The sequence below is a fragment of the Eubalaena glacialis genome, chromosome 8 (assembly GCF_028564815.1).
Source record: "Eubalaena glacialis isolate mEubGla1 chromosome 8, mEubGla1.1.hap2.+ XY, whole genome shotgun sequence".
Classification (NCBI taxonomy): domain Eukaryota; kingdom Metazoa; phylum Chordata; class Mammalia; order Artiodactyla; family Balaenidae; genus Eubalaena; species Eubalaena glacialis.
In genome coordinates, this window is record NC_083723.1 from 128811441 (window position 1) to 128826878 (window position 15438).

Consider the following 15438-nt stretch of genomic DNA (forward strand, 5'->3'; position numbering starts at 1 on the left):
TCCTGGGAAGCGTCACAGGGGAGCAGTCATCGCTACAGATGACAACCTCAGAGCTGGGGAGAGAGCAGGCTTGTTCCGATCTCCTCCACCAGCAGCAAAGCCAACGTAGGAGAGCTGGGATGGCCTGGACAGTCAGAGGTGTGTCCAGATGGGCGGAGGGAGGGGAGGGAGCGTTAGGATGAAGTTTCTACTTCCATATAAATGAAACGGCCATAAATGCACTTTTCAATCAGGACTCCTCCACTTAGGGCGGCTCTTGAAACAGGGCACGCACATTTCAAGTGCCCACATTTTCCTTTCGTCCACATCACTGTTCCCGCCGACCACAGACACCGTCTGCACCCCTGCATGGGCAAAGCCCCAGCGGGTGGCGGGTCTGGAGACCTCTGCGGATTCAGGTGGGTGTCTGCGGATGTCTGTCTACAACAGCCAGAGGTTCTCAAGCGCCTGCATCACAGCAGCCCCTGCGGGGCTGGTTCCAGCATGGATTGTGCCCCCTCCCCAGAGTATGGGCTTCAGGACATCTGGGGGCCCAGGAATTTGCATTTTAACAAGTTCTCAGTTGATACTGATGTGGTCGCTCTGGGGAACCACACGCTGAGAACCACAGTCCTAGGACTCTGCAAAGGGTCACAGAGTAAAGAATGCAGCCTTTGGGGCCACACGGTCATTCTGCCACACCGCTCCCCTGCGTGGAAGTGAGAGCTGCCAGCCAGATGCAGACGCGGGAGCCTGGCTGGGCGCCAACCGTGGTTTGCCCAGGAGCCGCAGGAAGCCAGCCTGGCCGAGGGCTGCCCCTGGGGGAGGAGGGGGAGGCCTAGTGGGTCGAGTGGGCAGCGACGGGCAGACTGGGAGGCTTCCTGCTGAGCTGGTGCGGATCCGGGGTCCGGGGTCCGGGGAAGAGGCAGGGCTGGGAGGTGCAGGAAGGGCAGCACGGGGGCTGGAGGAGGAGCCAGTGGAGGTACGTGAAGGGCTGGGCTGCGTCCGCAGGGGGAGTGGGCTGCGGGGTCCCGGGCAGCAGCCCGGGCAGAGCCTGGCAAGCAGGTGGCCCCTCTGCAGGGGCCCCGGGCCCGGCCTGCCCTTTCCTTTCACTCCCTCACTGTGCAGGAGGAGGAAACGAGGAAGCCGGGGAAACGCCAGGGGTGCTGCCCTTGCTGCCCCGTGGTTTGCTTGTCTCCGCCGAGGTCCCTAAAGTCACGAAGGGCCCAGCACAGAGCATCCCTGCTCCAGGCTCTGCTGCCAAGAGAGGTGAAACAGCAACCCCTGCAGCAAGGCCCCGCGGACCGTGTCACTGTTCTCATTCTTTAAAGTCACAGGGTTAAATAAAGCACTGCACCTGGGCGACCACCTACAGGATGCGGCTCGCCGTCGTCCAGCCGGGACGTCTCTATTCGCTCATCATGACCAAGTTTTCTCCAACAAGTGGCAGCTTGGGTTACCTCCTCGAGGGGCAGTTTGGGGATGTCGATTTGGTTGTGACATTGGCAAGACTTTATTTGTACCATTTTATCCTGTGGGAGGGAATCCTATCATTGCTTTTGCTGAAGACTTTTCATTTTGAATTTGCTTTTTCACGCTTTGCAATTGTAATAAGACAAGGTGTTGACAGAGAGCAAACCGCCTTTAAATGGAAAAGGAGGAATTGTACAACCACCTTAATCAGCACGAGGGCATCGACCCCGCGGGCGTCCTTCCTGAGCTGCCTTCCCCTGGGCGACCATCCACACCGAGGCTTTGGCCTCACGTTGCGGGCCTCGGTCCTCGAGCAGAAGAAGTCCAGGGGCAGACGGTGGCCGCACACCTCCCTCCCCCTCCAGGAAGACCTGGGTCCACGTTTAATGACCACGCCATGGTCCCATCAGCCTGCGACCCTCCCACAATCCTCACACACGGCCGGTTCCCCTTCGTCCAACCCCACGATGCACCAATGCAGCTCTGGCCACGCGGAGAACACCACGCCCTCCGGGCAAGCAAAACCGACAGAAATCCAAGGCGGGCGGTGACAGCAGCCTGCCAACCCTGTAGAAGCGAGGTTTCACTCACACCGAACTCCTCCTCCATCGCTTGACCCCACTGCGACCCCAGGGGCATAATTACCAGTCCCGTCCCACAGAGAAGGAGCCGGGAGCCCGACAAAGGAGCCGTCGCACGACGAAGCAGCAGGACGGGGGCTGGGACTCAGCTCTGAACCCTGGTCCCCACTCTTGCGGGTCTGTGTCCCCAGCTTTGGCTGCCAAGAAAGAGCAGAGGGGACGCCGGGCCAGGCTGGGACTGGAGCCCGTGCCGACTGGCTCTCCGCTTGCGGGCGATCCTGCAGCCAGCTCGCCTGGAAGTCGGTGCCCACCGTGTGGTGCATACCCCTCTTCCCACAGAGAGGGCCGTGGGAGCTGCTCCAGCTGGGCTCACACGCCATCCCGTGGAGCCTTTTGTTTGCTGGCTGATTTGCATGTCACATATTCAGCATCACTCCAAGGGCTGCTGTCCCATAACACAGCCACCCGCCGAGTTACCGCAGCTCCCCGATGCACACGGTGCCTTTTCAGACTTGTGTCTCAGGGCCAGATGGACTTGGGTTACCAACATCCCCTGTGAATTAGATGGACTTCGGGTACCAACGTCGCTTGTAAATTAGATGGACCTCAGGTACTGGCATGCCCTGTAACTAGACGGACTCGGGGTACCAGCGTGCCCTGTAATTAGGGGCTCATTTTCAAGAACGGGCCACTGGGGCCTCAGTGTCCCTGTGCAGGAGGAAAACGGGCAAGTGGGTAGGAAACAAGCCCAGGAAGGCAGCGCTGGCCTCAGCAGCCTGCTGACAGCGAGACTGCCTGTGACAAACGTCTCCACCCGTTTCCAAGGGCTTCCTGCCCAAGTGCCGACAGACAAAGCCAGGGCCCCGGCCCACCCACAGCAGGGAGCTCGTGGCTCCTGACCCTCCTCTGTCCCACAGAGAAGGTGCCTCTCCTGATCCCAGCATCTGCGGGACCTGCCCTGGGCCAGGCAGGTGACCGCCCGCGGCTGCCAGGTGTGCGGAGGGGCTACATGCTGCAGGTGCGTCTAGGAGAAATGGTGAGGGGCTCAGACACCGAAGGGCTCGTGGGAAGAATTTGTTAAACAGTTAGGCGTCACAGGGCCTCTGAAATGATAGCATCAGGACACCTCAAGTGTCAAAGACCTGAGCTTGGCCGTAGAGCTGGTCTGACGGCCACCCAGGAGGATGGAGGCCCCCAGGTCTGCGCGGGGCTCCAGGCTTACCGACCCAGCATCATGAGGGCCAGGGAGAGGCTGGGCTGAGAGCCTCCACTCAGACCCCTCCTGGAGCAGCCGGCCCGCAGAAACAGGGAAACACGTTCACGGCTGCTCCGCTGTTCCGCGCCCTCCGCCGTTGCCATGGGGACTGGTGCAGCCAGAGAGCCCCGGGGAGGTGGCTCGGACACACTGTGCTCGCCCAGCTGTGCGGCCGGGGGCAGGGGTCCGCTGGAAACTGCTGAAGGAGGCCCCGGCCAAGGGTCACACCGTCCCCCCCCCGCATGCTGCCGGGTGGCCCGCCCGTGCTGTCACCGCGTCTCCTCCCGCGGGTGCCTGTCTTGCGCTGCGGCCACAGCCCTATTTTTAAAACCAGCCACACCTTCCACTGAGGCACGAGGACGCTCAGGTCTGTGCTGAGATGAGGCGGGAACAGCATTCACGTGCCGACGAAGCGTCACGACGATCAACTGTGGGAACAGTTGTGTGACTTGGAAGGACTGGGGTTTTGGACACTCACTAAGCAGAAGGGCAAGGGGACAGCAGCGCGTGCCCTCTGCGTGTCGCCGGGGGGCCGGAGCCCCGTCATTGGACACAGCGTCCACCTGAGCCCTGCACATGGCGGGCCACCTCCTCCAAGGGCGGCCGGCTACGCCCTGACCACTGAGATCAGCACTGACCCCGCGGGGCCGAGGGCTGCGGCAGTGGAGGGGGAGGCCCACGTGTAGGGAAGGAGCCTGGCAACCACTCCCAGGGGCAGCTCACAGGACACTGCCCACCGGGAGCCCGCATGCCGGGCCCGCTCCTGAACACCCCCTTACCCAGCACTCGACTGTCCCGCGGATCAGGGTTCCTGCGTCATTTTCACATGAGCCAACTGGGACTTAGCGTGGAGCAGCCTGTCTGAGGTCAGAGGGCCCCAGAGGGCTGGGTCATAGGTCACAGGGCTGGGCGGGGCCCGTGTGGCCGAGAAGTCTGCCCTCCGCAGACAGCAGCTGCTCAGGTGGCACCCGCCCAGCTCGGGCCAGCTCGGGGCCGCCGGGGCCGCTTCTCTCCAGCTGCACCTGCACGTGTCACTCTTGGAGACTCGGGGCCCCAGACGCACATGGGCCAAACTGCACTTACCGCGTCCCCATAACACGTCGTCCTGTCCTGAGTACTTCCTGTCTCCCCCACCGCCCGGCAAACGCCCCTCTGCCCGGGTGACCCAGCCAGAAAATCTGGTGCCCTCAGCCTGGATGCTTCTCGCACACCCAGCACCGTCATCATACACCAGGTCCAGTAGACGTGTCCCCAGGGCCCGTGACCTCACCCACGATGTCGCCGTGTCCCCATCCGTGACGCGTGTCCCTCTGGACCACACAAACACCTCTAGCGCACCTCGTCTCCCCATACATCCCTCGAGCTGAAGCCGGGAGCTTTCAGAAGTGTCACGTATCACAATTAAAACTGCAGGTCTGAGCCCATCACTCCCCCTCGTGAACCCCAGTGCTCCCTCGAGATGCCTCCTCCAGGAAGACCTCCCTGCCTCCTCAGGCTGTCTGGGCCACAATGTTTCTCTTTCCAGCAGACGCCAAGCTTGGAGAGGACAAGACCTGTTCTGTCTGGTTCTCTGTGACTCCTGGCACCAGCACAGAGCGGGAAGAGGGAAGGAGAAGGAAGGAAGGAAATGGGGCTTATAAGCATGAGACTACAAAACCCACCTTGACAACCACAAACAGACTCCAAGGATGTGCTGGGCATCGTGTCGCCAACTCCCAGATCCAGGGCCCCGACCCAGAGATGCAGACATCCCACTGCTTGTACGCGGAGGCCTAGCTGCCGGCAGCCTCGGCTTCTGTCTCCATGGCCGCTCGGGGCCTTGTCTGGCCACCATTTAAACCAGCTCCCGTCCCAACCCGTCCAGCGCCCATGCCCTGCCTGGTTTCTCTTCAGACCACTCCACGTTCCCTGAGATGATGTGAGGTACAGTACACTATCGTACGGTGTACTGTCTTACAGCATGTTACATTGTACTGCTACATATAACGCTATGCTATAACATACCACACACCACATCATGCTATATCATGTACTATACAATGTCAGATAATATCAAATAATTACGTAATGACAAAATTATATCATGTGATAGTGCACGCGATGCGACACTGCATTACCTGGCATCTTACTGGACTACACTATAGAGTACATCACATTGCCCCATGCCGCGCCATATTACATCACGCTGCATATTTACGTCCTCCTCCTCCGTCTCCCCCGCTGGGCCACACCTTCACCAGAGCCCAGCCTCTGTTCCGTCACCCCAGCATCCCCACTGCCAGCACAGGGCCTGGCACTTGGCCACCCTGCGTTGGTATCAACCAATGACTGGTAAGTGGGAAACTGGCCTCGACTAAAAGCAGCTCCATGAGACGCCTCGACCCCAGAGACAACAGAACGCAGAAGTCCTCGGCGTGGACACCTCGAAGCTAAGCTGGCCCCTTCCCACTCCCTGGTTCTGCACTTGTGTTTGGCCAGGGAGTAAGCAGGCCAGCCCGGGTCCACATTTCCACCCTCGCACGCCCAGCCCCGGCCAATGCTGACAGTTTCCAGAACCCGCGTGGGTCTGGCCCCCCAGGACCCCCAAGCTCTGGACTCCACTCCTGTCCCGACTCTGGTTCGACCCCGACACTGCCTTTGCAGGATCGCATCGTGTCGGCATTTGGTTCTGACACTGACAGGTGCCCACGAACAGCCCTCGGCTCTGGACTGCATCCAACTCCGGGGCAGCCAGCCAGATCCCAGGAGGAAAGTGAGGCCCGTGCCCTGAAAGCGCCTGGTCTCGGCCTCCCGTCCACTCTGCTGGGGGCTGTAGCAGTGGGAGGGGGTGCCCAAAAGAAGCCAGAAAATACCTTTCTGGGATCAAGGATGAGACAAGAGATTCGTCTGCAGACAGGTCTCCAAGTCTGTCCGAACAGAAGCAGGTTCTGTCTTCACCTAAGTATGAAGAGGGAGCAGCCCCAACCGTTATCACAGGAACTTCTTGAGCTGAGTTCTCCAAAAACTGAAATATCTCCCAAATGACAGCGTGTTTTGACGTTAATAGATTCATTTTTTCCAGTAGCAAGAGTGGCATCTTTCCACCCGACGTGTGTTCTGCAGCTGGTCGCGAATCCATCCAGGATGAAGCCGTCACCAACCACCCCTGCTTCCTTCCGAACAGGCATGAGGACCGCGGCTCTGTCTTTAGACTCCTTTCTCATCCTCAGGAAAAGCACAAGCACCTGCTAAAGCAGGGGCTCCAGGCCACACTCCCTCTGCGGGGGGGTGGGGGGGGAACGTTCACTCGGCCATGGTGACCCCCGGCCCAGATGAGCCTCGTTCCTGGATGGCAGACATGGAGGGTGCATCCGACGGCCAGCGGGAGGACGGGCCTCTGTCGCGCGCTTCGCTTTGGAAACACACAGTCTATCCATTCAGCGAAATAAAGCAAGCTCGTCCCTTCCAGGTAACAACACAGGACACATGACAGACAGAGCTGGAAAATTATTCAGTTTCTTTTCCAGAATCGCCCTGTTGGAGTCCGAGACCCTTGCCGAGTCCCCGGACCCCCGGCCGGTTCCCTCTGCTGCCCGTCTTCCCGCTTTAATCCTCGGGCGCCGCGTCCGCCAACCCGCCTGCTGAACTGGGAGGGGCAGGTGAGCTGACCCTGCAGGGCCCCCTGCCCGTCGCTGGTGACCCCCCGAGGTTCAGCCAGGCTTCATGGGCCCTCGACCTGGAACCTGCCCGAGGCTGCGAGGCGACCGCGCCAGAACTGCCTGGAGAGCTGAGACCAGGCCGCTCACCGCCTGCTGCCACGGGCAGGTCAGCGGACCCCGCGGGCTCCCCGCGTCCCACCACGAGGCCACCGCCGCTCTGGCCTGTGTTTCTCATCTGTGTCACAAGGCACAGATCAGGAGGAACCCCGACATCCCTTTTACCTAAAAACTCCTCCGATTCTCTCACGTTACGCCTTGGAGAAGATGAGAGTCCCTGCAGGCTTTGGCTTTCACCAGCTTTTAACGGGCGTCCCACTCACCGGCAGAAGAGCACGGTTTCTTAGCGGCTGCACCGTGCGAGCATTTCCCAAGCATCCTCCTCAGTCTTGTTGAAAAAGCACAGCCTTCTTTCCAGCTCCAGGGCTCACCAGTCCCTCTAGCATTTATTGCGGTCTCTCAATCACAATGAAAGCACACTGGGCGCAAAACCGGTTTCGGGCACCTACACGCACAGCTGCCTGCCCACCCTCACAGGTCCAGGCACTGCGTCCCAGGCGAGAACAGAGGGGGTGACCACGGCAAGCAGGCCGGGCCATCGGGGGAACCTGTGTGTGCAGCTGGCGCTGCAGCGAGCAGCCCCTCCTCCCCTGGGCCAGCAGCCTCCTTGTTCTGGGATTCCTCGTGCAGGTGCGGGCACCTGGGCCACTGGCCAAGCCCCTTGGGTGTCAGGAAGGCAGCGCTGACCCCACAAGCCGCCATGAACTCGCTGAGCCCTTCTCATGGACCCAAAGGCTCCGCCCCGAGTTGAGTCGGGTGAGAGTCAAGCTGCCGGCCCCGCCCGGCCCCGTGGCTGCCCCTTGTACGGCCCCCTTCTCGCCTCCAGCCCACCTGGCACCCACGCTGGTCCTCAGAGCCCCCCGACAAGCACCCAGGTGAGGCGTCCCCTCCTCCGAAGGCCAGGCTCTACAGATGTCCCTGTGGCCTGGGCCTTGCGTGGTGCTCCCGTCAGGGAGAAGCCTGGTTGGCCGTCCAGACGGCTGTGCTCCGTGGGCATCACAGCAGGGGTCACTCCGTTCTCCCAGGAGCGACGGCATCGCACTCTGCAGAAGGACATGCCTGCCCCCTTCACCTGGAGGCTGGGCAGAGCTCACGGTCCGGGGTGGGTCTTGGCGTCCAGCTGTCCCGGTTCCCAGCCCTGGGCCCGCACCCGACAGGGTTTAAAGGCATCGTTCTCTGAACGGGAGATGCTGGGATTTAAAATCATGTGTGTTACTTGAAATGAGCCCAGAGGAAGAATGGAAGCCGAGTGCTGAGGCCAGAGCTTGGATTAGACAGGACGCAGCTGGTGGTGCTAAGATCCAAGGGAGACAAACCGCTGAGCCAGGCCCATCACCTGCCGGACAAGCATGAGTCAGACACCCCAGCAAAGAGGAGCCGAGGCTGAGAAGGCCCCCGGGAGGGTGGCAGACACGGCCGATCTCAGGGCAGGAGGGGCCGCGCAGCGCACGCAAGAGGCCACGGACCCGGAGGCCACGGGGCAGGCGTCTCTGCGGGGCGTGGGGAGCAAAGCGTGTGCTTCCTCTAAAGGCGATCAAGCACATCCTCCCTGAAGGGAGACGCACACACGGGTTAGAAATACGCTACTTAAGGATAAGCGACCGAGAAAATGAAGAGTAAAAAAAGGATTTTTCCATCCTGCTCAATCTGACTAGATGACGTGGCCACGAAGACTGAACGTAACCATCAGTTGCTCTGTGTGCTCTGAACGCAGGAAGTGTCTCCTGGGAACCACTGTTCACTCACGCCTGACGTCCACGCCCAAGTTCACTAATTAATGCCCAGGAAAGAACCACCCGTATAAGGAAACCCACTGCATCCACCTTTCAGGACAAACACGGACCATGTCTGGTGGGGACAGACGTGTCATCAGCTACATGACTCTTCATTAAGTTCTGTACCATGCTGTGCAGAATAGGCAAAGGAAATGCCCTCTGAACTCCATCACAGGGTCACGTCTCCCTGCGTTGGTAACAAGAGGGGCGCACAGCGCAGCGCCAGGAAGCCCCACGGCGAGAACCAAGGGCAAACGGTGCTGGGATCTGCAGGGGCGCCGACACGCGGGCGGAAGGCTGTGCGGTCTGCACGCGGCCCATCCTGCCGGCCCCACCCACACTGCCGCAACAACGCTAGTAAGATTCCACGTCATCTTCTAAAACTGGAGCCACAAAATGTCCTTCTAAGTTCAAACTCTTCCTGAAAACACGGGGTCACGTCCACCCCCCACGTGGACCCCGCGTTGGAGGAGGCTGCTTCTCCTGGTGGCAGCGAACACGCCCTCAAGGTGGCCGGGGTCGAGATGCCACTACAGTTTGGTATTTCTGCCGCCAAACGCTCAGATCCTAGGGTCACAGACTCTTCTCCGCAATCCTTTCCCTGTATAGCATCAGGTACATCCATAACATCATGAAATTATTTAAAATACAAAAGAAACGAAGTTTTTAAACTATGCACGTATGTCATCCACTTTGCACAAGCAAGAAACACCCTGGCTGGCACAGCTACGCTGGTTCACGAAAATGTAGTTCAGAAATTTGAGTATTTAGAGGGTTGTTGATACGACACTCAAACTGCATGTGCAATTTCCCCCTCGGTACCTGACGTGAACACATTTAAAATGACCAAGGAACCAGACTTCAAATAATCAACCTCATTTCCCACAGAAAGCAATAAAATAAATGAAATGCCATTGTCATGAATATATTGTCACAATTCTAAAAGATAAAAAGACTTCATTCCCTTTTATTCCATTCAGAGCATCCTTAAGTTCCAGCAAATCCAATTTTGAAAGTATTACTTCCCAGTACTGGGATGAACTGCCAATTATGGAACAATTGTTAATGCATTTCTGGGTAAAAAACTGATAACTGATTTGGTCTTAAATATATTCAATAATCTCTTATGCTGAGGGACGAGGACCATAAAACGGGTGCTGTGCAGGGAAAGAGAGCCCGTGGTCACACAGAGCGAAGCCATTAACACGGAATTCCGCTCCTTTTCAGCCCGCAGAGTGTTTAGAATGGAATCTGCTGACTTCCTTTCTCCGGGACCCACTAGGCTGCTCTGCTCAGCTGGACCCCGAGCTCCACCCCTTACAGTGAAATGAAGCCTGGGAGGCATGTGGGCTGGGGGCGTGCGCGTCAGCTCTCCACAGGCTTAGATCTGCCAGGTTTCTGGGAAGTAGTACAACTCCGCAAGGAATTCTTCTTTAACCAAAAATTCTGTTCCCCAAATCATTCCTTTCAGCAAATCAGAGTTCCTAAGGGCACCAAAATATCCTACAAGGAAAAGCCAACAGCAACCAAAATAGAGAAGACCTATAGTTTGTTCCACCAAATAGGGTGTTACAGCTATTTTTATGCCCTGTTTACCGTCACTAGATAAAGAAACTTTAAGTTAATAGATGCTATAAGATGACACCTCAATTGACGAGAACTAAACGTCCAGATCTCTAAATCAGCCAAAATACCGTGCTGCATTGTACACTGGGGTGAAAATGTAAGTTTCATTAAAAATAGTTCATATGTTTAGCCACATACAGGACTGGCTGAAACAAAGAGTCATTTTCTGCTGCGTCTGGGTCGGTGCATTCAGCCACATCGTTTACAAACGACCATAAAGCATGAGAGTCCTTCCCACTGAGTTACTGGAAACCATCAGGCTCAGGTTCTGTTACGTTTCCTATATTTTTCTTACTGGGCAGAAAGACTGTACATTTTACACAAGCTTTCAGTAGCTGAAAACAAACGTGGGGTGCAGGGGAAAGCAGGCTTCGTACACACCCCACATTCTGCGCTTTGCGTTTTTCATTCAGTGACAAACACCAACCACACGTTGGGACCCCCCAGAAGATCTCAAAACGCGTGAGCGAGTGACGGGCTGGGCTCTAAGAGGGACGCCGAGGTCAAGCACTGGGCTACTCAGACCTTCGTCCCGTGCTCTCGTGCGCCAGGTGGACACGGTGAAGCCCGTGTGAGCTGCTGGGCTGGGACGGAACGGAAAGCCTCAAAGCACAAGGGCACCGTTTTGTCCACATGGGGTCATCGCAGAGGCCGGAGCCCCACCCCTACACCGCCTTCTATCCGAGCGAGCAGTTCGGTCGCCGTCCCCCCCCGCCCCCCCGCCCCGGAGGCCAGCCACTCCCCTCCGGGCCCCACCCGATGAGCGTCGGGGTTCTGGGGAGACGGCTGTCCTCCGAGCAGCTGGCCCCCCTCCCCTGCCCGGGTGGGCGCGTGCACTTGCGCGGAAGCAGCCTCACCTGCCACCTTCGCAGCGTCCACCGCCGTCACGTTCTGGACGTTGGCGCGCACCCTGAAGGTCACCGCTGGTCCCGAGACCCTGGAAGAGAGCGTTTCACAGGCGTGAGAACCACTCAGCACACGGGCCCCTTCCCTGAACGCTACATGCACCCCAGGCTCCTCCACACGCGACCTCCGCGGGGGTGGCTTTGCGGGGTCACTGTGACTCTGTTCCCAGATTCCAGGAATTCTATCCACAGGCTTCGCTTTTCTAACACACACACGACAGGGCTCTTACAAAAAATTCAAATCAACCCCAATATCCAACAATAACAAGCAGATATTCTTGCAAGGGAAAAAGAAAAATTGTTACGGAAACTGTTTTCAGTATTTTGTTCCCAAGGGAGCCGCAGGAACCAAAAGCAGAAAGGAAAGAGATGGGTATTTTTTAAATTCTCTTGAAAGGAACTGTTTAAAAAACGTACTGAAATCTTTAGAACTACTCAGTAAAAAAATAACTGGCAGGGGATTGCCAGACAGGAGTTGTCAAAAATTTTCAAAGCTTTTTAAATACTGTGTTGCACATGACTTTGAAAAGTACATCCCTCTTTTAACAACTGATTCGTCTGAAGGGGGGCAGGGAGGCCACCTTCGTCAGGACTGTCCCAGCTCTGCATCTCCTGGCCCGTCATCTCCCGGACAACCCCCAAGAGCTGGCGTCGAGGGAGCCGGAACGGCACGGGCGGCTCGGGGGCGGCTGCGTGCGCTCGGCCCTTCCCGTCAGACGCGTGGTTTCCAGGGGCCCCTGGCCGTCAGGATGCCCCTGGCAAGGCAGCTGCTCTTCTTGGTGATCAGTGAGGTTCCCCACGACAGGCTCTATGTTCGGTTCGACTGCCCCCCCTGGTCCAGGGTCTGGGCCTTCCTCGCTGATGCCGTGGAATCTTATCAGTATGCACAGATTCAACCACCAAATAACACCACCGAGAACAAAACCACATGCCTGCCATCTGCTGAGCCTCCGTGCGCACGGGAGCGTCACGTGTATCGTGTTTAATCCCTCCAGCAAAGCAGGCGCGGTCGCCTCCATGTACGACGAGGACCCTGAGGACCCAAGGGCTGTCCTCCCTTAAAGGGAACCCAGCTGAGTCACAGGTGACGCCGCCCTGCACCTCCCCAGACGCTGCCAGGCCGCCCCTCACCTGCATGTTCTAACCTGGCCCTGCCGGGCCTCCCACCCACTCCACGCCGATTCCAGCGTCTATGACAAGATCATTTCAAAGGCACTCCTAATAAGAGTGATGTAAGGAAAAGTGCACGAGAGTGAGACTCAAGTGAAAGGGACCGGGCTTGAGAAGAGTTAGGTGGCAAGTACAGCGACACTCTCAGAAACGGCAGGAACGCCGCTAGCAGCAACCAAATCACCGAGTCAGGCGTGTGCCACCTGCCACCTCCTCTGCATCCACTCTGTCCCCTCCCCTCCTTCCCGAGCGCGTCATCCAGAGGCCGGCCCGCTGCTCCAGGTCGTGGGAGCTCAGACCATGCCTCCACGAACCGCAGGGCTTCTTGGCATTCAGGGGCCACCTCCACTTGTGACCCCTGGTCCCGCTCCGGCCCTGTCCCTCGGGCGGCCTCTGGCCCAGCTCCCTGGCCGGCCGGGCCCTCTTCAGAGGGAACTGCGGAGCCCCCAGAGGTAGCATGGCCGTCGTTCCAGCGCCTCTGCTGTCGGACGTTCCACCCAGGAGCCTGGGCCTCGCCGCAAGCGCAGCGAGCGCTCCTGAAGCAGCTCCTGCCATGGCGCCCACAGCTCTGGTGGCTCGTCCAGACATGGGGCCTCCCGGTCACCTCCCTGTACAAGAAACGCCACCACGTCCTGCAGGAGCGCCACCCTCCCTCTCCACCCCGACTGTCGCGGCCGAGCCGAGTCTTCCTGGGTCCCGCCCCCCCGCGTGTGACACCCGGAGGACTTGTCCGACCCTCCGCCCACGTCACATGTAGCATCCTCCGTGGACTCCCCAGGCCCCAGGGTCTGAGGGGACGCAGCAAACCTCTCCCCTGTCCCTGCTGGATGCTCCCGGGGTGGACGAGGGGGCCTCCCTGGCCCCTGGAGACTTCCTGCCGCGGTGTCTTCCCTCCTCGCCGTGGGAATTGGGTTCCACCCCCTCTCAGTTCCAACCCCAGTTCCACAAACGCTCTGACAACCGCTGCTCTGGGACCTTCTAGCAAGTGCAGCGACTGCCCGATGTTTGTGCTTGAACTGAACATTAATTACTTTACAGATCACTCGTGTGACGACGCTTCCCGCCAGCGCCTTACACGCGTGTGGACGATGGGGCTACGTCTAGGACTGAGTCACGACATCTGAGTGCAACTGCTTCCAAAACTAAGAGAAAGTCCTTCCTCACACGAGCAGTCTGCACCCACCATCAGAGAGCACTAACGACAGATCCGCACCGCACGACTCTGGGTTCACGTGTGGTTTCTGGACGTTTCTAATCTAAACTACGTCTGCAGAGTTCCAGGCACACGGGATCCCCCAGATCTAATCTTCCCTCAGGTGCCGACGGTTTCCTCTAAAGATCACACGGACGTCCCTGGTTTCCCAAAGACGGAGCGTACAGGGGTTGTTCACCTGCCCCAACACTTGCGGGACCAGCGGGAGAGGCCGACAGGGCACCAGGGCCTCCCTTCCTTCCAGGACGCCACACACATGTCCCTGGGATGCACACATGTGACCCCGGGATGCACACCCGTGACCCTGGGACCGCCTAGCGTGGAAAGCACGCCCTGAATGGAGGGTCCGTGTTGCCGTCACCAGCTCCCTACCTGACACCTGGTCTGTGACGGCCCAGCCCCTGCGCAGCCGAGCCCTGGCCCTGGCACCAGCGAGGGAAGGGTCACCCCGCTGCGCGGGGCATATCCAACCCCTTATGGCCGAACACGACGTGAGCTCAGGCGCTCCCTCCCCAGCACCTGCTCTAATGAGCGGGGACGTGAAAGCCTCTGCAGAGTTTCCACGGCACAGCCACATCCTGTGTCACCATCTGTCACCCTGCTGAGCCTTTTAACCTCCGAGGCCTCGGTTTGCCCAGCTGTAAAACAGGGGCAGTTCTGGCAAGTCGCCAGGGAAACAAGACGGGAGGCAAATAAGTACAAACTCTGCTCCAGGAAACTGAAACATGTCTTCCAGAATCCTCCAAACCTGCAGGGGTCCTCACATGGGGACGGAGGTGTGGAGGGTCGGCGGTGGGCACGGGACGGGGGGGGGGGGCCGCGTCCTCGCCGGGCTCCGGCAGGGTCCAGCTGACCTGGCCTGTGCACAGGACCTCGCGACCGTGTCAGGCTGTGAATTCCCGCTGCGTCTTCAGGAACCGCCCTTCGCCAGCGCAGTCGACCACACGGAAGGGAAATCACACCGCTTCTTGCCTCATGAGGGCTCACGAAGGGGGATCCGAAGGGGGACCCGGGACGCGGCTGGCGCCTGCGCTCCCTGAGCTGGTCTGCAGGCTCGGCTGAGGCCCCCACCGGCTGGGAGTCTGCGAGGCCCTGCAGCACCGCCCACCTGACTAAGAGCCCAGAGCAGCAGCATCCATCAGCACCGCCCGGGACAGCCACGATTAGATTATAAAACCACAACCGCGGTCGTCGTGCGTCTGCCGGCATAATTACACCAGTGTGCTGATGCCGTTTTAATGGCTTCTAATGATGTAATAAGAAATAATGAAATTTGCTTGACAGCTACATAACCATTAACAAAACATATTAAGCATAACTAGCACTTCCATAAAGACGCAGACGGTCCTGGAAGTGCCGCTTTGTGGGGCAGACTCCTTTCGTCTCCTGCAACGACGACCAGCCCTGAGAGCGTCCGCGGCACGCAGAGCCCAGTGCTGGCCACGCGGTCGTCCCCCCAGGCACCCCCCCCCAGGTCAGTCCCTGCAGCTGGTGTGCGTCCTCACGTGCTGGGTCCTGGGGGCGACACACAGGACATGCATGTGCGGCATGGGACACCACCCCCCCCCACAGACCACGTACAGCATTAAATACCCAGAGGTGCGAGACAAGCGTTAACTGGGCAGGACGGGGGCCCCCACAAGGCTTGGGCACCAAGAAGCAGACTTGAGGGCAGACGGGGGCCTCCAGGCCCGGGCGAGGCTGCG

General features: G+C 58.9%; 1 protein-coding gene across 1 annotated transcript in view; it reads right to left on the bottom strand.

Moving 5' to 3' along the window:
- PTPRN2 (protein tyrosine phosphatase receptor type N2) overlaps positions 1-15438 on the bottom strand; it is a 702618-nt gene that overhangs the window by 407387 nt on the left and 279793 nt on the right. Inside the window, 1 exon segment of the mRNA XM_061198224.1 lies at positions 11302-11381. Within this exon segment, the coding sequence (XP_061054207.1) occupies positions 11302-11381 (80 nt within the window).